The sequence below is a fragment of the Pezoporus wallicus genome, unplaced genomic scaffold, assembly GCF_028554395.1.
Source record: "Pezoporus wallicus isolate ANWC-B61680 ecotype Strahan unplaced genomic scaffold, APGP_CSIRO_Pwel_v1 contig_3710, whole genome shotgun sequence".
Taxonomy (NCBI): domain Eukaryota; kingdom Metazoa; phylum Chordata; class Aves; order Psittaciformes; family Psittacidae; genus Pezoporus; species Pezoporus wallicus.
Genome location: NW_026640315.1, coordinates 2,933,303 through 2,960,620, shown reverse-complemented (window position 1 = coordinate 2,960,620; position 27,318 = coordinate 2,933,303). Strand labels below are relative to the sequence as shown.

The following is a 27,318-nucleotide window of genomic DNA, read 5'->3' as shown; positions in this document are numbered from 1 at the left end:
AACACCGTTTTAGTCTTAGACTCTTTTGCATGTTATGAGAGTTGCAACTTTTCTGTCTACAGAAAGCACTGTCTGTAACTTCCAGCTTCTGTGCCTGTGTAAGAGTGCAAGCACAGCTGTTAAGCTGGAAGCAGTTTAAATTGCTGCAGCTTAGAACCCTGGAGTTAACTTCCCATTTTGTTTCAAGTTCCTTGCTGTATACATGAAGGACCCCCTGGACGCTCATTGCTGGCTCGCCTTCACCCACGTGCTGCTCTACTGCAAGAGCTAGGCAGGAATTCCAGGACTGCTGCTACTGGTTCCCCTTTACACACTGATCCCTGAACTACTTTAGGAAAACGCTGGTGCACGTGGTCTGAGCTGGGTTAAAGTCTGACTCCATCACCGATACGTGATGGGTAACCCGGACCCCTTTCATCCTGCTACCGCCCCCTCCCAAGCCAGAAGCGGTCCTCCCGCGCCGTGCACCGCCTACCGTCGGGCAGCGACGCCATTTTGTGCGGTGCTGTCCTGCCCTGTGAGGGCGGGCACGGCTCGGCCAGACGGAACGAGCTGTCACTTGCTTTTAAAAGCGCTACCCGGGTCGGGCCGAGCAGCTCCAGTTATGAACAAGCGCTTCACTCTAGCACTACAGCTTGGCCAGCGGCGCCGCGGGCAGGGCATCCCGCCGGGTCAAAGGCAGTGCGGGGGGTACCACGGACGCAAGAACCAGCCGGACACGTCTGCGCGGTGCACACAACTTTATTTATTTACCGGGCCGCTCGCCGCCGCTCGCCGCACGGGCCCTACAAGACACAGAGGGGAAAGGGAGCGGTTACACAAGCGGAGCACCGCAGCCCGCGGCCGGCTGAGCGCCAGCCTGGGCGCTCAGTAGTAGGTTTGCTTCATGCACATCAGCAGTCTAACACGTGTCAAGAGACATCACCGCAGCCCGGCCGGCCCGCCCGCCCTGCACCCGCAGCCCACCACGCGCCTCTCACCTCATACCGCGGGCGCTCGCAGAAAGAACGAGACCCTCTCTCGCCCCTCTTTATATAGCGACCGCCCCGCCCTTCCGGATCTCGCCCAATCGCGTTCAACCTCTGGGGCACGCGCCGATCCGGGTGTGGCTGCACGCTGGGGGTGGGTGGAGCTGCGGCTCCTCAGCGGCGGAGGCGGGAAGCGCTGAGGCGGCCCCGGGAGGAGGAGGTAAGGCTCTGGGAGAGCCTGGCTCTGCCCCGGCGCGGCGGGCAGCTTTACCGGTCCTCTCAGGAGCAGTGTGCTCGTTCATTTAGTGGTGTGTTCTGGTATTCCACCGCTGTTAAAGAAGTAGGGCTTAATGTTAGAAAAATAGAACCCTTGGGCCCCGCTCGGAGCTCGGAGGAGGTTCCTCGGTTTCTGAGGAGAGGTGCCCGGGGAGCGGGAGGGCGCACGGTAACAAACGCCCTGGGTGGTCTCCTACGGCCTCAGCTCTGGTTTTTGCCTTTTTCCTGTGAGGCCGCTGGGAGGGATTTGTGTTAAATGACTGTAGTTTGGTAGTATGCACGTGGTGCTTGTGTAGCCGAGAAACTCCTCCCTTGATGCAGCACGGCATGGAATTCGGGTAAAGATAATAAACGGTGCCTTAACGCTCGCCCGCCGGTTTTCATGCTGGGGACGTGCCCTCCCGGGCGGTGGTGAAGTGCTGCCGCCCTGCGGCACCTGTAGCCCCGGGAGCTGAGCGGAGGCAGCTGGGCAAAACCAGTACCCTCTTGTGTGCCTTTCGTGTGTGCTTTTTACACGGGCACAGCTGCCCGCGTTGATTGCCGTTGTGTGTGGGTACGAGCGCTTTAGATTAGGTAGGTTGAGATTAGATACAAGGAAGTTCTTCCCTGTGAGGGTGCTGAGGCGCTGCCACAGGGTGTCCAGAGAAGCTATGGCTGCTCAATCCCTGGCAGTGTTCAAGGCCCGGTTGGACAGGGCTTGGAGCAGCCTGCTCTAGTGGAAGGTGTTCTTGCCCATGGCAGGGGTTGGAACTGGGTGAGCTTTAAGGTCCTTTCCAACTCAAACCACTGCGTGATTCTGTGACTTCCTCTGTGTGTGGTAGAGGTCTAGATGTGTTCATGTGTGCTGTTGCCCTGGCACGCACAAACCAGCGTGTGATATGGTCTGCTTGTTCTCAAATAGCGTGAATGCTTAAAATCCAAGATCTCCATAAAGAAACCTATCTGTCAGTTTTGGAGAACTACAATCACAGTGTGGTTTGTAGCTCCAGCACAGAATCATAGAATGGTTTCAACCTGGCCTAGAACACTTCCAGGGATGGGGCAGCCACAGCTTCATGGTTTTATATATTCAAACTTGCAGGTTAATCATAATTATATGTCTTGCTCATATCATCAAAGGCACACTCATTAAAAGAGGGAGCTGCCAGAGCTGATTTGCTGTGTGCATATTGTACACTTAGTACTCGGTGTGCTCTGCAGCTCCATTAGCGATATCAGTATTAAAAAGCAAACAATATGTAACAAGGACAAAGCGGCTTTGTTATATAAATATGCATCTGAAAGCTAGACCTTTGCCAAGCAGTGTAAATTTACTTTCTGCTTCTTAAAGCTACTTCTGTTTGATCCAATATATATTTTTATGTGTGTGTTTAATCTGTTCAGAGCTGCATAGACCCAGGTTTTGGTTCAAAAAAGCATGGTTTTGTGGTTTTGTTTTTTGTTTTTTGTTTTTTTTGTTTTTGCATTTAGTTAAGATATTGCAAGGCACAGCCGGGTCAGAACAAGAGCTATGCCAAGTAAACTTGGCCTGATCTGCTTTGGAAGTGAAAAATCAATCAGGAAACTGAGCGGGGTGGGGTGGTGCTGGAGGAATAAGGGTATGCCGAACCCCTGGATTTACCAATAGAGTACTGGCTTTGCCCAGCTCAGTGCACCCCGCGGTTTGGGAGTGGCTCTCGGCCGAGCCCCCCCCTCCACGGGCACGCTGCCGTTTTGCCGGGGCTCCGCACAAACGGGGCGGCTCCGGCCGCAGCACGAAGCCGCAGGCGCCTCGCTGGCCGCTCCTGCACGACCCTCCTGGCGCCGCGGGGAGCGCGAAGGCGGCCGTAGGGGCGAGGTGTCCGGGGGGGCCGGGCGGTACCTGAGTTCGTTGGGGGCCTCCCGCGGCTGACGTCGCTGGCCCAGTCCGGGGCGGCCCCGCCCCGCCGCGCGGGGAGCGCTGGACACGCTGCGCCCGGCAGCCAGCGCCTGGCCGGTGGGAGCCGGCCGGGACCCCGCGGGTGGCAGCCATGGAGCCGGGACGCTGCTGCCGCCTTCTCCTCCTTAGCCTCGGTGCGCTGGTGGTGCTGCTCGCGCCGAGACCCGGGGTAAGTGAGGTGCGGCCCGGTCTGAGCCTCCCGGTGGGCCTGGGCATGGGGGGGTTGCCCCGGCGCCGGGGAGGGCAGTGGCAGCCGTGGTGCCCCCTGCCCGGCGGCGGCGGAAAAGGGCGGGCACGGCTCGGCAGGGGTCCGTGGAGGGCCGGGGAGGCCTTACCCTGTGCAGGCCAGGGCCTCTGCTCGCAGAGAGGGGAGCCGGGGCTTGGGGTGGCACCCCACGCCCCGGCGGGCTCCTGCCGGGGCTTTGCCGAAAGTTTGCCGTAGGTGCCTGCAGCCCGGGGCATCGGCGGTGTTTGCGAGCTCAGCACACTGGCTATTTTGCTATCGTTAATGCCGTGTGCCCGTCTGTATGCGCAGGGGTGAGGGGGTGCGGTGTACCAGCCTTATCAACAGCTGTGTGCCTGCCCACGTAGCACCATACCTGAAAATGTAGCATATATAATAATCCTTGACATATAAAAATACAGTTAATTTTCCATAAGGTAGTTGGTGAAAATAGGACAAAGAAACTTTTGGAAGCTGAAACTATGTAGGTGGATAGGTGAACTAGTATGGCATGCTAGAAGATCTTTGCCCCTTCACAGGTGAGGGGGCTTGGGGTTTTTGTTTGTTGGGTTTTTTTTTTGAATAAACAAGCACCCCTAAACATTGTATATATGTTGACATCCAAATACACATGACTAAGTAAGTGCCCTCTATACTGTCTTAGGGCATTTTGATTTCCAGAGTAAAGATAGCCATGTGCACTAAGTGTACATACAGTTGGTTGGTATCCAAAAGAGACTACAGTTCTAAATTCAAAGCTGGGAGACAAAGTGCACAAGTCACTGCCCTACAAAACCTCTTAAAAAATAACCAGGCAGGTTATAAGATTACGTGGAGCAATAAAAGCACAGGGAACAGTGAAACTGGTGCAAAGCAGATGGAATGCTGAGCAGATTATTTTTATGGAGGTAATAATTTTGAACAGGGTACTTTAAAATGGGTTCTCTCTGCTGTATGTGTACTTACATGGAAAACCAAGTCTTCAAAAATTCAGTTCTGAAAGGTGCCCTTCTTTGTAAGCTCTCGGGATCAGAGGACAATGAAAAGGGCAGCAGGCATTTACTGTTTCCATTATACTGAAGTATAGCAAGGGAATGTTTTAGGTTATGTGCTTGAATGGATTATTCATTATTACCTGAAAATGCTGGTGTGATAGATGGGGTTATAGTTAAGTTTAAGCGGAGCTGAAGGCTTTGTTTTTCACCTGGAATATAATAGCTCCACTCCCCTTCTTTAAAAGTAAACACATTTAATAGTGAAGCTGTGCAATAATACTTAGTGGTGTTACTTCATTAAGAAACTGGAAAAAAATTAAATGCAGGCTGTTAACAAAAATTACTTTAAAAATCTTTATTGTAAAAGTGCTGATGTCTTTGTCTTAGTCTGGACTATAAGGTTGGACCGACATCTCCTCAGGGTCTTGACAGGTTTGAGGTTCAGATTTTGTAAGTAAAATGCTTGTTTGCAAGTCCCAAGTTTTAAAAATAGTTCTCAGTGAGAATACTAAGTATACTAAAAGTACTTTTCACATAAACAGGTTATTACTAAATTGTGTGTAATTTTACCTGTGTAGTCACAAAGACCTGGACTTGGGCCCTGGTGGGATTCAGCCTCCTTTTTTTTTTTGTCCTCTAAATTTTTCCCTCCCCTTGGTCTCTCTGCACTGCCATCATACCTCAGATTAGCACCTGATTTCAGGTTCTCCATTTCTCTGTTTCTTTTCTTAGTCCCAGTCATCTCACCTGTGATTAATCCGTTTAACTGGGAAGGCTCATTTAGAACTATTAATGTCACTTGAGTAATAAATTTCCCAGGAAGAAGACTGGCAAATGAGTCTTAGTACTGAGATGATGTGAAAAACATGCAATTGCCTGAAGATTTTGCAGGTTGTGTTTTCTGGAGCTTTAAGACTGTTGGTGATGTACTCCTATTTTTTTGATAGATGTACTCTTGTTACTTTATATCCCAACTTTAATATTGTTTTCCTACAATGTATATGTTCATACAAGGACTTCCTTTCCTGTCTTTTCTTTACAAGATGAAATGCTAGCTCTTGTTATTTAAGTGATACAATGTATAGCTCTTGGAAATGCCTTAGCAAGGTATTGGAACACATTATAAAATGTTCCATAAAAAAGAACACATCTCAGCTACCGCAATGCAAAATGCAGTAGAGCTGTCAGTACAGTGTCAGTGGTCACTGTAAATGTTATACGATAGTATAGTTTGAAATGTGTATACAGTATATAGTTAAAAAAAAAACCAAAACAACACCTTGGTTTTATGAGCCATAGACATTTCAAACTATGCCTGTTTCTCTTATAACATGAAGCTGGTGAAAATCAAACCCAACAACCTCTCTGGGATTCAGCTGATGTTTGGAGCATTGGTCTGTCCACCTGCAGCCTGTGGGGCTGGTTTCAGTGCTGTGGTTGTGTGCAGGCAGCACATGTGGGAAACCCCCCAGCCTTTCCAGGTGTCTTTACTTGCAATGTGTTCCTTATCTCAGCATGAGGTGTTTGGCCAATTAGTTAGCTGATAGGCATGAAAACCTGTGAGACAGGAGAAGGGTTTAAAAAGGACACCTTCCATCACTATTTTAACTAACACGTATGTGTTTTATTTGAGTTGCAGATCTTCTTAGTCACTCAGAAAATAGTATTTTAGGAGGGGGAATGCAAACTTGTCTTGCATACCTAAAATTATCATGGACAGCTCTGTCCTGGAGTGTAAATTCATGTGTTTATAACTGACCTTCTGCTCACTTTGTTTACTGGTGTTCTTGTGAATATTGACATAAGTTTTGGTCAGAACTTATTGACATAAGTTTTAAAACTTAGCTTTGAGTTCATGGTGTGGAGCACCACTCAAAGCTCAGTCAAGTCAGGTGGCAGGTGGAGTTCTCCCATACTTTTCTGTTTTACCGGTCATGGTTCAACTGATCATATGAATGAAAAGTCACCAGAACTGGACTACAGTGTTAATGAGAAATAGCTAACAAAGACATGCTGGAATTTAGTTTAAAATATCTGTAGATTTGATTTCACTTTCTAAAAAAAGATATAATTTATTTTTTTGTCAACTCTTTCCTATATTAATTTCATTATTAGTGATACTGAAAAATTTCCCCCAATAGTTTCCTCAGTTTTACAAAGAGTTTCTTCATGGCATGTTTTTTTTTTTAATGCATAGTGAGTGTTAGCATGTAGCCTGGCAGTGTGATGAAATAGTTGTCAGAATCTGGGTAATGAAGCATAGGCTATCTGTGAGGACTATGCCAAGTGCTTGCAGAGTGCCCTAATGTCTAAAAATATTTTGCTTTGCATCATTATTGGTTTATTGATTTTGGTTCTAGTAGCATAAATTATGGTACAGGCCTGCTCTTCGTGTGAGGAAAGTGCCTGGTAATATTAATGCTGAGGTTGTTTTTTAATAGTTTCTCATTAAATGAAGCTAATTATGGTATGAGGAGTATAACATAGTCAAGTGGTTATGCCTTTTGTCAACTTTTTTGCTTGGTAAGCCAGGCATTATCAAAGAAATTATGAGGATGTAGATTACAGCTAGCAAGCCATCCATCAGACCTTACATATGAAGTTCAGTGCATATGTATTCCTACTTAAGACTCTGAAAGGAGAATATTATTACCTGGTAACACATGGCACTGTGGTTTGCTTACAAGTGAGCACTCAATAATTTTTGTGAAATCAGTAACACTTCTCAGACTCAGCAACATACCATCACACATCCAGTGTCACTGTGAAGTGTTTTCCTGTTCTTTATTCATATTTGAAGAACCCCGTGTGGTATCACCCCCACAGCAAAGCACACTGTAGGTTACAGAATGATAACCTCAAGGAACCAAGTAGCCTGGTCTGTCTGCTGTTTCCACTGACTTCAGTGGGCTTTGTGCTTACTTGGTGACCTGCATTTCAAAACTACTCTTTTAAAGCAGATAAACTAATGGAAGAAATTTTTCCTGTGGGGATCATTTTTCTTGTAACACAATAAAAGAAAATAGTGCATTGCTCTGCTAACCCTTAAAAACAATTGCAATGTTGCAATGAACAAAGATAATGTCATCTTTGACACTGAACTGTGCCACAGACATACACAAACACACCAGAACTTGTTCTACAGCTTTCACTGACCTTCGTTTGACTCTCTGGGTCCTTCAGAATTGTTTTGAGTCATTTTGATGTTTTGATTTTTAAAATGTTTCATCTAAAGATGTGGTAGATCTGGACTGAGGGGAAGATTCTTATGCAAAGATTAACCAATATTTATAAAGTGCATTTAAGTGCTATTTCTATTACATAGTCTATTTCTATTCTAGCTTAAAAATGCTGTTTTCTACTTAGTCCCAAATTTTAGGCTGTTCTGGATTGGTAGCAGTCAGCACTTGAGAGAATTTGTCAAAGTTGAATTCGATGAGAGCTTGAAAATTTATCTTTTGTAGTTCTAAAGCAGTCTCCAAGTAATTTCAAATCTTGTAAATCCTTCACCTAACATCACTGTTGATGTGAAATATTATTATGGGTACAGACTAAGGCAGCAGAAATTCACTGAATCCCAAAGTTGTAAAAATAGTAGTTACTGCAGTTTCAGATAAAAGACCCAAACCAAATTTTTCTTCTATGTCATGCTCTCTGTTCTTTTAAGTACTTTTTGATTAGCTGTTTCATGTCCTGACAGATTTTTCTCATATTCAGTTGTTTTATTTCCTTAGAAATAAAATTGCAGTATGAAATAAAAATCTGTTGCAAGAATTTGCATTGCATCACAATAGCTCAGACCGACCCTTGCAGGATGGGCAATATCCCTGTGTGCCAGGATGTATAAAGAGTCTGTCTCAGATTGTTATGGGGTTTTGTGGCAGAGAATCCTCTTACATACTTCACACAGAAATGAAAACAAGGTTGGCTTGTACGTACATGTTGTTAATAATTTTCATAGCTTTTCATAACAAAGCTAATTCCAGGCTTTGATAAATCCATTAGTCAATTAATTATAAAACTCTATGTTCAAAATGAAGTCTGTTATTTGCAACCTTGACACTGCAGTCTGTAGCCACTCACAAAAGGCACTGATAAAATCAAGAGAAAGTGGATTTTATTTGTGCGTCTCTGTGAAACACAGCTGATTATTTAAATATAATCTGTTGGTTTTTTTTTCTGTCTATTGTTTTATGCAATTTGCAAGAATAAATCCTTGTTTCCATACTGTTACTAACTCCCTGGCCCTTTCTGCAAGTGATTACTGGAGATGTTGGTCAGAATAAATTAGCAACATCGCATTGCAGAGTATACCCACTCATTTGTTTGTTTTTGAATTTAGGTCATAAGCTTCAGCAGTGTCAGTGTATTATTACTCATCTGGTTAATCTCAACTGTATGATACCATGCTTTGAAAAGTGTGAGTGAATGGAAGGTTTTAAATATATGGTATTTTATGTATTTGGTATGTTTGCAAATACAACTTTAGAAGTAAAGAAAGAACTAATGAAATTTGCCCTATATTCGGTCTTTCACCCAGGGAAGATGGTGTCTTTGATACACAGGGTTGCAGTGACAGCATCAGTGTGATCTTAATGGCTGAATATAGGAAAGCCCTTCAAAAGCAGTAAAACTTACAGGCTTAATGTGAAAGGGAAGGAAAGCATTTGAAAAAAGTGGTGTTAAGACAAAGCCAGTTAGAGTGGAGAGGGTGAGCAGAACTGGGCCCAGAGCCCTCTAAGGAGAAGGTGATTTCTCTGGCTTGATAGACCTACCTGCCTCTCAGAGGACTGTTCCATTCTGTTCCCTTGATGCTGGTGAGTGCCATAAGAAGCACTTGCCATTTCAGGAAGAGTTCACATCTCTCTGTTAACCACAAAGTGGTAGTAGGCACTGTAAGAATGGGAGTTGCTTTTCCCCCGCTCACACCAAGGATACTACACTGAAAAGCTTAAAAACTATTGTAATTTCATGATCTTAGTCAGATCTGGGAGGTTTCTAGGTAGTTCTGCCTGTGGGCAGTGTTCAGTTGTTCATCTGGTTTTCAACAGCAACTCGTGTGAATAGCTTCTTCAGCTATGGTTTTCTTTCTTTATTGTTCAGTGTGTAAATTATCTGGAGGGGAGATGTATGGTAAAGTTTTCATATTCCTGTGGCTGCAGAATGTGCAGAGGAACCCTTTCCCCATTAGTACTTTTTGGTTTGTCCGAAGCACTGGCAACCTTCTAAAATATCCATAATCTGGAAGACAGTATTAGTTACTGATGTTTTGCGGAGAGTTTCAGAGCTCACACTTAATTCCATGATTTCTATAACTTTGATGCCACAACAAATGGATATTCCAGTATTAAATAGGAAAATGTTAAATATACAGATCTACAACAAGTAATTTTCCAAATATTGTATATTACTGGTACTTAATATAAACCATAAATAAGGACGGTGGTTATTTTAGAGAGGCACATTTTTTGTGGCAAATGCTTTATTCGCTTCTCAGACAACAGGAAGAGAACATGCTTTGTGGTGAATATACTGATTCTGTAAGATAAGAAGATAAAAAGATAAGAAAAACTTGTGCAGAGAGTAAAAAGTAATCTAGCAAAACAGGTTTAGTCTGCATTCATGGAAGATGTGGATTTGCTATATATTGTAACTAAACATTAACACTAGTCATTACATTCTGGTTGTCAAGTTCTCACCTGCACTTTAAAGGAACTTCAATAATTTTCACTTCCTGCTTTTAGCAGTTGTATGTTCTTGCTCAGTTTACTGTGTTTTGCTCTAGATGCAGTTTCATTGTATCTTTAAAGTAAAATGATCAAGTTTGAGTAATGGATGGTTTTGGTTTATCTCTTTTGGTAGAAGAGCAGAGTTGTTCCTGGTTTTTAAATGAAATGTTTTTGTTCATGGAGTAGGTATTTCTTGTGTTCCTGGTGGTGTTTAATGTGCAAGATTTATACTGTATACATTGTTGTGTTGAAATATTGCCTAAAAACGTTTTCTGCCTTATCTATGATTCTGATGGAGGAAGAGTTAAACTCCTTGGAATAGGGATTTTTAGTGAGTAGAGCTGCAGCGAAAACAAGCATTTGTTTGGGTTGAGGAAGCAGAAATGTGCTTGTCCAAAGTCTGCGTAAAAAATAGTTGTAAGAAGTGGTTCAAATTTGGCAGTTCATTGTGATTTCTTCTTTGAACTTGCACAGATGTGCAGTGCACACTCTAAACAGTTGCCTGCAACATCTGACACTTGAGAATGATGCTTAATTAAATGCAGTTCACCTGATGGGCATTGTTTGTGCAATTACTTGTAATTCAGAGCTGGGCTATTAATTCAGTGTCTTTGGTTCATGTTTTGTGTTGTGCTTTGTTTCTATTTTGTAAGCCCAGAGCCCTGCAGGTAGCTTTATGCAGCTGAGGCTTTTAAGTTATTTCATTTATTACAAAGGTTCTCAGGTAATTTTTAAAGAAACTGAACAACAGTTGCATCGTATATAAAACAATAGCCTGGAAATATATCTATATTTGTGCATTAAATATAGATTATCTTAACATGAAACTGACTTTTCATCATTTTTGCATATAGGAGGAAGAAATTCCTCACCTATCATGAATGACTGTTAACCAGAATTGTTTAGCTTAGCTTTTTTTGTAAAATGGGTTGAGATGCTCAAGTGAAAGTCAGTATGAGTGCAAAATGTTACTGCTCGAAGGATAATTTGGAATAAATTTTGACCATTGTTGGTTGCTTATTTTCATCACAACTGTTTCCAGTATATTTTGAAATTTTGAAAATCTTAGAAGCAAGGAGCACTGACATGGCTCAGTGCCCCACTTGTTCATCACTGTTCCACATGAGGAAGATTATACATCTGTACTTCTTAGATTATTAAGGCGTTGTACAGGAAGCAGGTTTTTGTTTTGTTTTGTTTTTTTTTTTTTTGCTAAGAAGCCTTATCTTTTGCGTAAGAGCAGCTGCGCAGATAACTAGAATTCAACCCCAAGCTTCCCTTCTTCTTGTCCAAAGCTAGTTTTACGAGGGTAGGTTGAGCCTCACAGTTCAATGGCTTTCAGCCCCAAATGGATGTGACAGTGGAGTGTGGGTTGTGTCTTCCCTTTTTGCTTGCAGAATCTGTGGATCTGGCTTGTTAAATGCTTATTTAAGGAAGGTGGGAAGACTGGACTATGTGTTTGTAAATCAACTTACAGTGTCCTAAGTTGTTTTGGGAGTTCATGCACAAAAGGACCTAAAGTATGAGATTTTCAATAATTACTTTGATACAGTGGCTGCAATAGTTAGCTTTAACAAAAGTTCTAATACAAAAGAATGGAAACTCATAATTCTACAGTACAACATATACTTTTATTTCATGAACTGTGGTAGGTTAAGAATTATATTTAACTGTGAAACTTCCTACATGTAGCAGGTGGCATGCAGATGAGGAATGCAGAAGCACTTCACAAATGTCAAGTTACTGGAGCAATAACGTGAGATTTGGTAGATGGAAATGTGTGGGTGGGTCTTAGGGTTTTTGGGATCATCTTTAGGTAGGAAGAGTAGACATTAAGTTAACACACGTTTTCTGCTTTGTGTGTTGAAACACCTTGGACTTAGCCCCACTGTTCATGTTTGTGTGATGTCCTTTTAAATAAAAGTATGTGCTCTCCAATAACCAGGCTCAAAAGTTGCTTGTGCTGTAAGAATGACAGCAGGCACCAAATAGCTCTGTACCCATATGCGTAAATACGTTGTGTGTATGTGTTCCCAGTGGCAGAATGATTAGAACTCAAATTGAGGTTTGAATCCTGTAATTAACTGTTTTCTGCCTGTGGATGTGTTAATGTTTACAGACCTTAAACAGTTCTAGAATGTTGACTGCAAAAAAAGTACATAAATCACTGAATTCTAACAGAAAAAGAATGTTGTCCAGTCTGTACAATTGAAAGAAGTGATGTCTAGACTGTGTACTGCATGACAGTTACAAGTAAACTCTGTAATAAATACATTTAGCATATGTTTGCTTGGGTTCTTTTTTTTCCCAGAGCACCAGCTCAGTAACTCTGCCAGAAACACTGTTGTTTGTTTCAACCCTTGATGGAAGTTTGCATGCTGTCAGCAAGCGGACAGGAGCGATCAAGTGGACTTTAAAAGAAGGTGAGCAGGAGATATTCTCATGCCCTCTACTCGGTAACAGTAAGAACAGTCAAATCGATTGATAATTCAAACTGTTGTAGGGCCTGGTAAATACTTTCTTTTCTTTCCTATTTTTGCTCTTGTTCCAGAACTCAGCTACAGTGTTTCTGGAATCATGTTCATCTTCATATTTTCACTTGCAGGTTTTTTTCCAGGTTTATGGGTGGGTGGTTTTTGCTGGAATGTTTAAGCTGTAGTGGTATAATTGGTAGGTATTGAGCTTTATGAGCATGAATGCACTATAATCAAGCATAAACAGAATAGATGTCAAATGAGAGTGTTAGCTGGTGGAAGTGGTGGCAAAAGGCTTGCTTGATTGTGTCTCTGGACACCTTCATTCACTGGTGCAGTGGATATCATGCAAACCTCAGGTCTTTTTTCTATAATAGACATTTCAAGAGCACAGCTTTTAAAAAAAGAACTGTACTTGTGTAAAACAATCTAACGTTGCTCAGTGACTGGAAGTGATTTTGTAATTGTAGTTACTGAACAGCGAGAGCTCTGTCTTCATGAAAAAAATCAATATGTAATACAAATTTGTTTTAGTGGGACCGTGATTACATATGGTAGAAGTGATAGTAGCACTTTCTTGTCACTTCTGAAAATAAACTGGAAAGCAGGTCAAATGGGAAGGAGTAATAGTGATTGCATCATTTTGTCCTCTATTTTTAAACCTGCTGTCAGTTTAGTAGGTGAGCTGAAATGGTAAGAAATGGATTGTGCATATCCATACATGTCTACAGTGCAAACCAGTTGTTCATATTTATGAAACCATTCATATTTGAATGCAGATCTACCGGACAAAAAGTTAACTTCATGAATGAGCAAGGAATGCTTTTGTATCTCCTCTGGGAGTGAAAAAGGGGTGAGCAAGTATTTTCTCAAAGGATCTTGATTAATAGGTGTGATTGCATTGTCTTCCCTCTCTCCTCTTTAAATTTAGACCTCTCCTTTCCCTAAACAGGCTTGAATAAAAAAAAAAAAACTATCAGCCTCCTCCTTCATTGTTGCTATAGGCTACCATGGTGTTAAAAGAAGCTTTCTGGTTTTTGCTTGTCATTCAACTGACATGAACATCCACTGCTTAGTCCTGTCCTAGAAGGATATAATAACAGGCTTTTGCTTGCAGCAAGACTTAGTAACTGGGAAGAGGTTTTCTGAGGAAGAAGTGAACACGCTTTGGCAATGAAGGGTCTTGGTCACAGTGTATTGCTCAAGGAACTTCCCTTGTTTAAAAAAAAGTTGTTGCAAAACTATTGTTGGTACAGTAGAACTGCCAGACTGGGCAGTCTTAATTTTGTAGGACTTACTTATTCTCTGTTGCTAACTGTGTATTACTCTGTATCTTATGTACATGAGGTATGTTCACTTGCTTTTTGTAAAGCACTTACTGCCCATTAGTTAGTTTCTGTGTAATAGAACACACATGGGTCAATGTAAGAAACAAAACTGATAGTTGTTATTGTTACAGAGTGCTTCAGGAGTTGTCTTAGTTCTGTGTCCATGGGACAGGCCTCTGCGTATGAATTGATGAATTAATTTGTAATTGGAGGGGTTTAATTTAGTTCTTCAAAACTGTGGTGTTTGTTGGGAAGCCCAATAAAGATACAACAGTGCTCGAACCAAACAGCCCATGAAAGTCCTGGGCTTATTCATGTCCTATGAATAATGTAGAATTCACTATTAATGTTAGTGTATAAACACAGTTTTGCACTGTTCATGTCAACAATATGCTTGTATTGCTGCAGAGAATTACCTGGTGGGAAGCTGCAAGCAGTGTTCTTGCAGGTGCCATTTTACCTTGGTTGTCTGCCAGTGAACCATGTGTTGTAGTTCATATGCTTTGAGAAGCTGGGGAGGTCATCTGAAGTACTGCAGTGGCATTCAACAGGGAGGATTTTATTACTGCACTTAAGCAGCAAGGTATTTAACAAAGGACAATCCATATACATTTTATTTTCACTCGGGGCAGGGGGGAACCCAAGGCAGGGTTCATTATCAGGCAGTACTTAAACAAATGAAAATCTTGCCATGTGTGATTTGTTTTAATTTGGCACTGAAGCTCTTCTTAGGTATGCAGAGTAAATGAGTCAGTGGTTGTCACCACAATAGTGTGTTTGGGTTTCCTGCCTTCATGTAGTGTTGGTGAGAAAGGCAGTCTGAATACTTGTGCTCCCCATAAAGTAAGCAAAAAAAAATGGGTCAGTTAGTAACAGGACTCTCCGTTAGTTCAGAAATAAAGTTGTTTTCTCTGCAGTTACATGTGCTGAGATTGTTGACTTATTTATTGAGGGCACTTAATACCTTAATTTCCTGTTGGCTTCAATGGATCCTACTGTTTGACAGCTCTTGGGATTTTTCCAGTAGCCAGGTGACTGATGCTACTTGTTCCCTGGGTCTTGCAAAGCTGGAATGAAATTGAAAAATACACATACAGAAAGATGACACACTTGTTTTTTCCCCACGTTTCTGAGAGGCACCTTTGCTCCTGCTGTGACCCCACAAGACCACAATGTATTGAAATGCATTCATTTGGAAGAAGTTTTGAAAAGTGTGGCACATATTTAAGACTGAGGCTCTTTGTGCCATCTCTGATCAATAAAGGAGCTGTCAGTTCCAAATGACAGTTTGATAGGCTTCCTTGTTTTCTGCACTAGCCACTAGCATGATACATAGTGAGCATCCTCAGTAAGATTACTCAGGGTGAAATCTCTTCCCCAGAACTGCTGGAAATGAAGCTTCCTTTGTAATTCATACAGACCTGTTTGAAAAGTGCAGGGGCACAGCGCTTTAGGTTTGCTTTTACATACAGGTAAAAAAAGTAGACTGTGATAGAAATGGTAATAAGAAACTTGTTAGCAAGGCAGAATCTGGAGAATGCTCTTCCTCATGTCAAACTTTGTATCCGCAATTCTGATTTCGATGTGAGCTTTAAGAATGTGATTTGGAGACTGTCCTGTTCCTTCACGTCTTTGTGAAACTCATCCTATATGTCTTCGTTAACTCAAGAGCTTGGGTTAATGAGCAAAATGTTGAGCTTTGAGAGGTTAAGAATGTAGTGTTCCAAAACTACTATTGGACAAAGTATTTCTCTGTTCTTCTGCAGTCGTTTCTGTGTGCTCTTCTGTATTGTTCAAAGTGATCTTTTTTATATTTGCCAGCTCCTTTAAAGCTTTTTCCCCAAAAACTAATTCCAAGTAATTTGTCAGAAGAACATACAGAGAAATTTGGATCTAGATTTAGAGCCAGCAGAATTTTTGTTATGATCTTCAGTTTGCTGTAACAATCAAAAAACCAATGTCCCACAATCAGTTTAAGCCACTTTGATTTCTAATACCTTATATATATAAAAATATTCATAACCGATGGGCTTAAGTGGCTAGTCATGATAATACAAAGATGATTAAAGACTGTATCTATTAATGGCATGCAGTATGCATATTTTGAAGGGCAAATCTGAGATCCTGCTCTAATAACAGTGGCTATTCACAGGAAAGAAGAAATATCTTTGCGTGTAACTGTAGATAAGGATTGTTAAAGCAATTGTAGACCTATACTCTTTTCAGTGAATTCCACAGGATAGTTTGTTAATATCTCTAACCTCATTTACTGTAACTGCAACAGCAGGCAAGGGTGACATGACCTTCAACTGTCCTGTTAGCCCAAATCTGATGGTGGGGCCTCAGGTCAGGAAACCGTTTTTTCCAGCTCATTCCAGTGGGGCAGTAACTCCTTTGCGATTTCAGAATCCCCCACTTCTCCTTTTCAGTCATCAGTTCTACCTAAGGGCACATTACAGCAATGAAAATATGCAACTCTGTCTTCTGCAGAAGACTTGGCATTTGGTCAGAGGGCTAATTTTATCTTACGTGTTTGTGAAACATGAAGAAAATTCAAACACATTATAGTTAGCATTATGGTTATAGTTTCAAATATTGTGTATATATATGTGGCTTTTTTCCATATATGTATGCAAAATATGGGTTAGAATTATTTCAGAATAACCTGAAATATGTATAATTCTGCCCACTCACAAGCAAATGATGGAGGCACAAATATTTTCTGGCCATGATGCAGCTGAAACTGTTCTGGGGCACCTGCCTGCTGCAAGGTCAATTGGGAGTTTCAGGGAAGCATAACTGTGCCAGATAATTTACTAAATGAGTGGACAGTCATTATGTTAACAGGTTTATAATAGCTGTTTTGTTTGTGAATAAACTCTTGGAGGTCTAGAATAAATCTTCACAATCTAGGGTCAATGCCCTTTTAATTCTTGATACAGTTATTTTACAAATCTTTTTATCAGCTTGTAAAACTGAAAGCCTTTCAGTTCTCACAGGATAAAGTTTTTGAAGTTCTACAATAACATGGAGAGGTATCAGCAGTCTTTTTAATGGCATTTCTATTCTCCTAGTGCCCTTGAACTTCCTGTGCTTGAGGGTATTGATGTACTTTGCTGAATTAATTGAAGGAAGAGTATCAGTGACAATAATGTTACTCATAGTGGGTGCATGTGCTTGTTTATGTACAGATGTGTATTACCAGATCAGAAAGCTAAAACTAGTTTGTATTGAATTGTAGGGTTTTAATGTAGAAATCATTAACATAATCTACCTTAGTGGAGGCTTTAGGAAAAACAAATTGCAAATCCATGAAAATATCTATAGAAGACTTTGTCTTCCCTCCAGCATTGCAGGTATTTGCAGGATGGCGTCCTGCTTCCGTACTCATTCTCCCACGTACTCCATAGTTTTTTTTCTATACCTTTTCTTGGTCTAGAAAGTGGAAAGTTTTTTGGACAGGATATCATTCTGAAAGCTGTATGTAAGGCATTGCAAGAAGTTGGCTTTTTCCTCTGCTACAGCAAATGGAATCTTAAGGGAAGGGCAGATGTATTTTTATCACATTTTCTCTGTAAGGTTTTTGTTCTGATAGAGAATACTTACAGCTTTGTTCAGTGGTTATTATCACTGTTGGTATTGGAACAGATTGGGCCTATTAGAATGACTTACCTAATTACAGGGAACTGCAATTCAGGGAAGTTTTGAAAGCAGGATTAGTGTTTCCAGTCTTAGCATGTTAACACTGGAGATAAGGCCTCCGCTCTCTGACTTTTGCAAGAGCTTTTTCCATTTGCCCATTGTGCAGCAAAAGGTGACTTCAGTTATGACTCGTTTCTTTACTAGTCTGTAATCATGCATATGAAAACTATTGTAAAACCTGACAACAATAAATTAAACTCAAGATTCTCTTTTTATCTCAAAGCGAGTTATTTCAAAACAAACTTTGAAATGAAGTTGGAATATGTCCCAAACCACATCAAAGTGAATGTGGAGAGTTCACTGTCTGTCTTCAAAGTGTCTTTGCAGAACTACAAGCTTAGTTCAAAATCATGGAAGTGTTAAGAAAATGAGAAAATCTACGTCACCTCAGTAGCTGAAACTGTAGAGAAATGGCTCTCCACAGCCTGGTTGTCCAGGCGGATGGTGCTGGTAGTGAAAGGAGAATTCCTTTCGTTTCAGAAAATAAACTTGACCATTAGTTTGTGTTCACTCCATTGTAAGTAGCCTCCTGCATAGAAATAGATCACATTGATACTAACTGCTTCTAACAGCTCATATACACTGTATACACTCATATACACTAAAGTGTTGCTGGAAGCCATGAAAATAATCACGGTTTTGGTTCATGTGCCAATAAGTACTAAAAAAAATTCCTGCAACTTTGTAACAACATTTTGATCTGTTCTGTCTGCCTCTTCTTTATCTGTGTTAGTAAATCACATTTCAGTTACTGAGAAAAGAAGTAAAAGCAGGTATTTTTATTTATTTTTTTTCCTGTTCTGATAAAGTGCTGTTCTTGGTAGTGAAGACATGATGCCAAACAAATGTTGATGGGCTTTCTCATGAGCATGATGCTTCTGTACAGCACATGCTGAACAGCTTGGAACTTGTCATAAGGCTTTCATTCATGTCTTGTGACAGGTAAGAGTGCTTCAGAAGTTGAAGAGGCATTCATGGGATTTCCAGCATCATTTATTGAATTGTAGGCTACGTGTGTTGATAAAGTTGTTCTAAGTTGGTTTTTTTTAAGTAGATTGCTCGGTCTTAGAAAATCAAGTGAAAATAAGTTATTAGTCCAGAAATGCTGTTTTGTGTTAGTGTCGTTCACTATATTTTGGGGGCAGAAGGGGAGCTATAGGAAAGTGTTACTAAACAGACTCTCCTGCAAGTGCCATAGACAAACCAGGATCAGTTGCTAGAAAACAGAATTTGTCTTTTGAAATTTCCTGTCATTCTTCAAGTTTTCCTGAGCATTCTTTGAAAGCCACCTTAAATACCAGTATGTTTGAGGAAATCTCATTGTGCTGTTCTGCTGTAAAGCGCATGTGTGTTACATCAGCAGCAGTGCGGTTAGGCAGTTTGGAGCTTGATTCAGGCAGTACTAGTTTTATATTGTAATTTCATATAGCAACTTCACACTTCCATTTAATTCAGACAATAACCTGTCCTTTTATTAAAATTAAGTTTAAAGGTTTCAGAGTATAATGTGGACATGAAACTATTTTCTTATGCTTTGCCTAGGCTGACTGGTAAGTGATGTTAAAGAAAAGCTACATTACTATGCTGTATACTCAAGCAGTGTGTATGCAGTCAGTTACCACTTCAAAAACAAGTCGTGTGGCTTTGTTATCAGTAAGAATCGTTTGAGGAGGTGTTTGTAGATAGGACAGAGTTGCTCAAGCCTGTTGAAGATTGCTGTTGTCAAGCAATAGTCATCATCACCACAAGTGACAGTTTATTTCTTTACCAAGTGAAACACTGTGTAATCAGTTCATCAAAAGACTTGCAGAGTTTATCTAGCTTTTGCCTTTAGCAATGCTTGTAGCATTTGCATTGAATCTTGCTTCAACTGAGGCAGGTGCCATTGTCTGCTGATTTGTGATGCTGTTTCTTTTGCAAAACTGAGCTTCCCTTCCCATAAAGCATTTATTAATATCAGAAGTCTAGCCTGTATTCTTTGATATCTCTTTATTCTTTTTAGCTCGTTTCACTTAGACTTGGAGAAACATTTGAGTCTGTTTGCTTTTAAGTAGTTCAACCTAGCAATTCAACTGCAGAGGTTGAACTAACTTTCAGTGGTCATTTATATCGCCATTGAAAGTATATGTACTTTCACATATATATAATGCTCAGCTAATGCTTTTTCTTGCTTGCCTTTTTTTTAGTAATGGAGAGATGATGTAAGTCCTCATGTGTTGCATTAGATATCATAAAGCTCATGGAATACTTGAAGCAAACACTGAGAAATAATTAGCTATAATCAACTGAAAGTCTGGAGCACGGGCTCCCTCCCAGCATATCCTGAAACCAGGGTCTTCACACAAGGCATAGAAATCAGTTGCTTAATGTAGTTAATAGAATAAAGGTCTGGCTAAGCAGCATGCTCTGTAAAGACAGATAAGTGATTCATCATTACGTATCTCCTTTGTTTCAGTGTTAATTATTCTTAGGCCTTTTGATGTGTACTTGGCTTCTCAATAAATTAAATTGAGTTTATGCGATGATGTGGAGCTCTGCACTTGCATAGCATTCACATCTTGCAGCAGTGAACAGTGATAATGGTGATAATTCATCATTAGGAGAAAAATTGCTCAAGATAGGTATTCTTGCCATCCATCTTCTATGACTGTCAGTGCCTAGGACTATGAGCTAAATTATCTTGGCATTTTTGCTGCCCTATGTAGGAAGCTCTGAGTATAAGGTAGCATGATTAGGCTGTGTCTGGTGTCCAGTGGGTTTCTTCCCACAGCTGGCCCTCAGCTCTGCAGGATCCCTGCATTAGAGGAAAGTTGCTGTGATGTGGAGGGAGACTGGTATTTGACACTGTCTTTGCCAGTGTGGGAGATGCCAGTGCAGTGGTGGGTAACCATGTGATGAGAAAAATAGGTAAAGCAGGAACTTGACATGTCTGCACCCTGAGCAGTGAGTTTGCTAGGTGCAGTATGGTTCAGTGCTTGTCTAGAGCACTGCTCCCTCTCCAGTTAGCTGGGTTGTTCCCAGGAACTTTAAATGCTTTTGAACACAAATGTGTTGGAAGCAAGAGTTTTTATGAACATGTGTACAGGCAGTTCTAACAGATGCTGTATGCTCTGTCCAAGTTAGAAGGAGAACACTCAGGGTACAATACGGTACTGCTACAGTACAGCCTTCTTGAAGTCTTTCCCCCAGGGGTGGCTGGGGAGTAGTGTGAATAAAATTGAGTAAGGAACTTTGGAAGGTTTAAAACTTCTCAGGTGCTTTGTACTTTCCCATTTTATAAACCCAGTTGCATGATCAAACGGGATCGCTGAGGCTGCTGAGATGGCCATGTTCAAACTCCATGCATCATCCTCAAACATGAGCAAGTTCTTGCAGGCCTGACCTAATCCTGTATCGGGTGAGTTCAATGAATTGAACTGCCAGTATTATGACTTTTTTTTTTTTACTTCTGTTTGTGCAGATCCTGTGCTCCAGGTGCCAATACATGTGGAAGAGTGAGTCTGTTGCTTTATCTCATTTACAGCATGATTGATTATCATGATGTCTTGAAATTGGTTTAATTTCAACTGGAACTATCTATGTTCTAGAAAAGCTGCATACTTTACAAAAGCTTAAAGTGCAGATACAGAAAGGATATAATTAGCTACATATAATTCTGTTATTTGTAGGGCTAAAAAGAAACATCTTGTCTGCAGACTGTTGTCTCAAACCCTTGCTCAGGTTCTGAGATCAAGGGTGCCGACTGTGCCAGTCTTTCCTGAGCAGCTGTGAAAATGACAGAAACAGCTCGGGAGTGATCTGTGCTCATTCCTTCAAATAAAAAACTAACAATGATAAAGCATAGGAAACTCCAACCATTACCACTACCAGAATCTTCAGATAAAACCCTTGAGCTGTTACTTCAGAGTAGTTCCCTCAGCATAGCAATCTCACATTTAACTAGAAAATGTGGGGTTTCACCTTTGTCTCTGAAGTCTTTTTTGTGGTCTGTTTTTGATGTTGGGGTTTGGGTTTTAAGTGTGTTTTCTCTAGTTTGGGATGGAGGGGGGATTGCTTTCTCAAAGTTATGTGGTTCTGGCAACTCTTTTACTATTCCTTGCCTGCCTCATGCTGGTTTTGTTGATTTATTTGCTTTGTTTTTAATTCTGTGGCATTTTAAAAGCCTATAGATCTCTTAAAAGCATATAGATCTTCTTTAAAAGCCTTCACCGTTTGCCTGCGTATTTGCCCGTCATGTTGGGATCTTTGCGTTTTCAAATGTATCAGTAATCAGTTGATTCATTTCAGAACTGATACATTGTTTCATTTTCACAGTTAATAAAAGAAACTTTAAAAAAAAGGGTAATATAAAGTAAAAAATCTAGTGTCAGATGAACTCTGTGCAGCCAGTTCTTCCCATAGGTGCTTTCCTGTTCTCTGAGAAGCACAGTACTTTATCATTTGTAATCGCTGCTTAAATCTTAGGCCAGCGTTTCTTCCTGACCCAAATGATGGCAGTTTGTACACACTTGGTGGCAAGAATAATGAAGGCTTGACTGTAAGTATATTTTCGTCTTCTATGATAACTTTTAGAAAAGTGCCCCAGTCAGGCTGACATGATGGATACTCCTTGAGGGAACTTGGTGATTTCTTGGCAGTACTGGAAAGATTTTCAGGCTTTTGTGCTGTTTAATACAAGTGTACCAGTTTCTTGGAAAAGCTTGATCAGAGCAGCCAAAACCCAGCCTGTGTCAGTGTAAAGGTTTTGGAATGAGAGTGCCCTCTTTTGTGTTGCTAGCACCTCTGCAGGGTGAAAACATCATTAGAGTAGAAGGTTGCCACCTTTCTTGTGATCATCAGGACATAAATTTGGCTTGAAAATATCAACACTGCTCGTGTGTTTTCCTCTTGTACTATTTTCTATAGCTTGCTAAAATAATGATGATGACAAATGAATTTTTTGCAGTATTACCTAAATACTGGATAATCTCTGTATGATTTGATGGGAAAGGTGCCCCCAGAATAATACAAATATATGCCATTTTCACCCAAATGCTTAATTCTTTAAACCCATCTGCCAAAAGGCAGGATTAACATATGTTCTGTGCTGATACCTTTAGATGTCCTTATAAGATTTAGTAAGCAGACAGAAATGCCGAACCCTTTCAGAAGAGTCACCAGTCCATGTAACCCATGGATAGTAGCTCACATTTGCCTCTTATTTTTTAAACTTTGTGGGGATACTGGGATAAAATATTTGACTTCTCACAAGTCTCTCTTCTCTGATTTCCCTTAAGAACTTTGATATTAAGTATTTTAGTATTTACTCAACCATTCCCTTATCTCTGGGTTTGCAAAGCACGGCCTTGACCTGAAATTCTGCATTCTCAGGCACTGCAATAATGCAAACACTAAAAACCTGTCACTTGAGATTTCTGAAGTTTTCTGACCATCCCTTTCTGTGAACAAACATGATGACTATCACACCAATGTGAATAGCTTTTATTGTGGTTGATTGTTGTTTGCTTTTTTTCCCCAGAAACTTCCATTTACTATCCCAGAGCTGGTCCAGGCATCTCCCTGTCGCAGTTCAGATGGGATCCTGTACATGGGTGAGCTCAAATTTTATCTCTCTTAGACTCTTAAGATGTTCAGCAACTACAAAATGTAGATTCCCAGGTAGACTGCATGGAAAAATGCTTTATTTTGGGTATTAATTATAGTTTTTCATGAATCTTTCTAATGACAAAATCTGATTAATATAGAATTCCATTACTTTTTGAAAATCAAAAACCAGCTACGTTTCCTTTAGGACAAAATAGCTTTTCTAAGCAGTGATTAGCCTGTAAGGGTTTCTTTTGTTTCCCAAGATGCTATCTCTCAACAAAATATGACATATAATTAAAATCATCTTAAGCTTATAAATATGATTGACTGCCTGACAATTATAATTAAATTAGAAATTCCATTGCAAGACAGTTACATATCCTCCATTATCTGAGATACAGTCAGCTCAATTATACCACAAATTGCAACAAATTTATGGCTTGTTGTCCTGACTAATTCTAATTACAGATGGATTTGCAGCTCTTACTTATCAGAGCAGTAAAATGTGTGAAGGATAAACTTATGAACTTATTATTGGGTTGGGGTTTTTTTAATCTGAAAGGCTTATACCTACTTCTGCTTCTCCACTTTGTGTCTCTAGAGTAAAGGAGTCAAAAATGTTTATTTAAAGCTTCTAAACACAACACATGTTTTAGCATCAGAGAAATGTTGAAGGCCATGGCTCATGTGGTCTTGAATGGGATGTTAGGGTTACAGTCCTTAACTAACTCAATGTGTAGACCCTCTTAATTTTTTCTACTTAATGTCCTTCAACATTAGCACTTCAGTTTCCTCCTCTGCTAGCTCACTCAGAACTCTTATCAGAGTTTATCAGTGTGAAGAAATAATACAGCCAATAGTACTTACTGTTCTAAATATTGTATTTGGGATTTCTTGTCAATATTTGGGATCTGGCCAGTAGTGCTAAGTGCTAAGCCTGGGTATGAGAATTGTTTTATTAAAAATGCTTTATTCATGCTAAGTTAGAGCCTACGAAAGAAAAAAGAAGTGTGAGAAGCTTGGTGGAAGTGCAGTTTTTCCAACTGAATGTTAATGTGGTTTGAACTCTGATTCTAGGTAAAAAGCAGGATATTTGGTATGTGATTGACCTCATGACTGGGGAGAAACAGCAAACCTTGACTTCATCATTTGCAGAAAGTCTTTGCCCGTCAACATCCCTCCTATATCTTGGCAGAACAGGTCATACGCTTTTTTTTATTCTACAGCTTAGAATAAAACGTGGTGTTGTCATTGTACTTAAAGGTCAGGATCATAATAAGGAACCTTGTGATCAGGTCAGGTTTTCAAGTTTATTTTTTAAAAGAAGCTTTGTAATTTACAGTTTTAGGCTGCACACAGCATTATGAACTATCCACAGCACAGAAAGATACTGTATCTTTTTAAACTTTCTCAGTAGGCATGGTCCATGATTCTTCTTGTTGACCGAGTGGCATTTATATTCTGTTTAACAGCACATTCCAGTGGCAGCTGGGAGCCCAAGTTTGCTCTGTAACATACAGCTTTTATAAAAACCATTTAAAGAAAATGGAGATCCAGCATTTCCACTGAAACTTCAAATGCAGCATTCTAGATTCAGACCAACACCATGGGGGTGTTGACTAGTAAAAAAGGGGGGGTGTTACAGACTTTTCTTTAACCTCTGTATTAATGTGTTCTTTAAGTGTGATGGCTCAGTTACACAACATGGTATGCTGAATTTTAGAGTGCAGGGTTTGGAAATGTGTAAGTAAAACAAAATACAGCAGAAGAAGCTGTGGAGTAAAACCAAAATGCTGGTAACATGGGCAGTAACTGTGTGTGGGGGGGGATTGTTCTGAGGTTCCTGTAGATTAGTATGAGTGGATTGGGTGTTGTGGCCTTTAAGAGCTGTGAAATGTTTATGTGTTGGGAAGATGAAATGCAGAGAGCAGGAAATGATGTGTGGTATTCTGAAGAGTGTCTCAGATTCGAGATGATCGATTCTATTCTCTCATAGGTTTTTTTGCTTCACAGACTGTATATTTTTTAACAGAGTACACGATCACAATGTATGACACCAAGAAGAAGGAGCTGCGATGGAATGCCACCTATTTTGATTATGCAGCTACTCTGCCTGATGAAGACATAAAATACAGTAAGAATTGGGCTCTGGGGTTTACATACAGGCAGGAGTATTGATTTATTTATTTTCTATAATTAGTAGGTCAAGCTGTCTGGTTGATTCTTGTGCAGTTGATGTGCACCTGCCAGGCTTTATCCTTTATGTGCCATAATATCTAGGGCCTGTTACGTAGCTTGAGGTACACTGAATCGATGAAGATACAACTCTTTAAAATGGTGAAAAGTAGCAGAAGAGGAGGCAAACCTAAGCTGTGGTGCACACTTGGAAAAAGCTATTGCAATGCTATTGCACTGTATGGAGATGCTGCTGCATTGAGTTGCAGCTGAACTTTTATCTGCATAATTCTGATGACTGAGTCACTGATCAGCTGTTCTTTTGCAGTACAAAGTGAAATGGACTCATAGTTAACATAAGGCTTGAACTGTGACTATGTATTATTAACACTGCATGTCTGCAGTAATTCAGATAATCTCCTGTATATTTGTATATTGTAGAAATGTCCCACTTTGTGTCTAATGGAGATGGACTGGTGGTGACCGTAGACAGTGAGTCGGGGGATGTGCTGTGGATTCAGAATTACGCTTCTCCTGTGGTAGCTTTTTACATCTGGCAACGTGAAGGATTGCGGAAAGTTATGCACACTAACATAGGGATTGAAACACTGCGGTACCTGACGTTCATGTCTGGGGAGGTTGGACACATTACCAAGTGGAAATATCCTTTCCCAAAGGAAACAGAGACCAAGAGCAAACTGACGTGAGCATGAATATTCCTGTTGTTCTCACTATTTGCATGAGCTTTGTCATTTAAACTTTATCTGTATACATGCAGTTAAGGATTATTCTACAAGTTTCAAAATGGTGAAAAGAATACATAAAAGCAGCTCTAGTAGTTCTCCAGCTGCTATTTTATATCATATTTTGATCTTTTACTGTCCAAATTCAGACCAAAAAAACCCCATACCTACCATAAACTTAGGATATGTTCATAAAAAAGGTATGTTCATAACTTCTATTGATGTTCTGTGTTGAACAGTTTGTTATAATGTGGAACAGAATTGTTTTTTATAATGTGAAGCACTTCATGTGATAAGAAACGTGCACAGCATTTTGGCAAGTATCAGTGATTGAATAATGCAGAAACAGGACTTGAGTTGCATCAAATGAGTAGCTGTGAATAATGAACTAATAATGCAGTCATAATAACAAGAATGGCTTCATAGTGCAGCAGTATGTAAAACAATTTTACAGATCCAGGCTTTTCAAGTTACAAATATTGATGATTTGAAAAACTCCTGCATTGGTTCTGTGGGATTGTGTTGCTGAGGGTTTAGCTCAGATGGGAAAACATCCATTTGTCTACTTCTTTCTAACACTTGCTGGGTTTTTTTTACAGACCAACTCTATATGTAGGGAAATACTCCACCAGCTTGTATGCATCGCCATCAATGGTGCATGAAGGAGTAACTGTTGTGGTAAGTTGGAAGCTGCAGGAGTTGAATTGACACCTGCTGAAAAGTGCCTTTACAGAATTAGTGCTGTCCTGGCTTTGAAAAATTGCTGAAATGGAAATGTACCTAAAAATACATTAAAAAAAGGACAACTTTACCATAATAAAATATGATTAAAATAGAAGAAAAACCACTGAAGGCTGTACATCTATGAGACATTTAGTTTTAAATTGCAGATTGCTATCAAGAAATTCATAGAGAATTCAATATTTCATGAAACAGTTAGCAGTAGGCCTTAGAATGCATGCCCATGTTTCAGAAATCATTTCAAATGCTGCAATGCAGAGAAGTAACTGCAGCTCGCCAGGACTTGTGCCAGGCATGTCTAGCAGGAGTGGAGCAGAGGTTGCCATGTGCTGTTGTTGGTGTGTTGTGGTTAATGTTAAAATTGGTGGGGTTTTGTGCTGAAGTAACTCCCCGTAGAAAGGAAACTGCATCATAGTTTTGTTTTGCTCACACTGTGGCTGCCCAGGTAGGATATAAAAAT

General features: G+C 40.6%; 1 protein-coding gene and 2 non-coding genes across 4 annotated transcripts in view; 1 reads left to right on the top strand and 2 right to left on the bottom strand.

The window, feature by feature from the left end:
* Window positions 1-550: 550 nt before the first annotated feature.
* On the bottom strand, window positions 551-685 carry LOC130604275 (small nucleolar RNA SNORA76). Its single transcript, XR_008973425.1, has one exon. It is a non-coding gene; the product is annotated as a small nucleolar RNA SNORA76 (small nucleolar RNA).
* A 180-nt stretch (window positions 686-865) lies between these two features.
* Window positions 866-928, bottom strand: LOC130604274 (small nucleolar RNA SNORD104). Its single transcript, XR_008973424.1, has one exon. It is a non-coding gene; the product is annotated as a small nucleolar RNA SNORD104 (small nucleolar RNA).
* Window positions 929-3,165: 2,237 nt separating this feature from the next.
* The window catches only part of ERN1 (endoplasmic reticulum to nucleus signaling 1), a 31,924-nt gene continuing 7,771 nt past the window's right edge, over window positions 3,166-27,318 (top strand). Inside the window, exons 1-9 of one of the 2 annotated variants that reach the window (XM_057418445.1) lie at window positions 3,166-3,331; window positions 12,421-12,532; window positions 21,074-21,107; window positions 22,078-22,150; window positions 23,132-23,204; window positions 24,277-24,399; window positions 25,232-25,333; window positions 25,816-26,077; window positions 26,717-26,795. In XM_057418445.1, the coding sequence (XP_057274428.1) occupies window positions 3,254-3,331; window positions 12,421-12,532; window positions 21,074-21,107; window positions 22,078-22,150; window positions 23,132-23,204; window positions 24,277-24,399; window positions 25,232-25,333; window positions 25,816-26,077; window positions 26,717-26,795 (936 nt within the window). In that variant the 5' untranslated portion in view covers window positions 3,166-3,253. Of the gene's footprint in view, window positions 3,332-12,420; window positions 12,533-21,073; window positions 21,108-22,077; window positions 22,151-23,131; window positions 23,205-24,276; window positions 24,400-25,212; window positions 25,334-25,815; window positions 26,078-26,716; window positions 26,796-27,318 lie in introns of those variants that run through there. The other variant, XM_057418446.1, reaches the window with a different exon arrangement.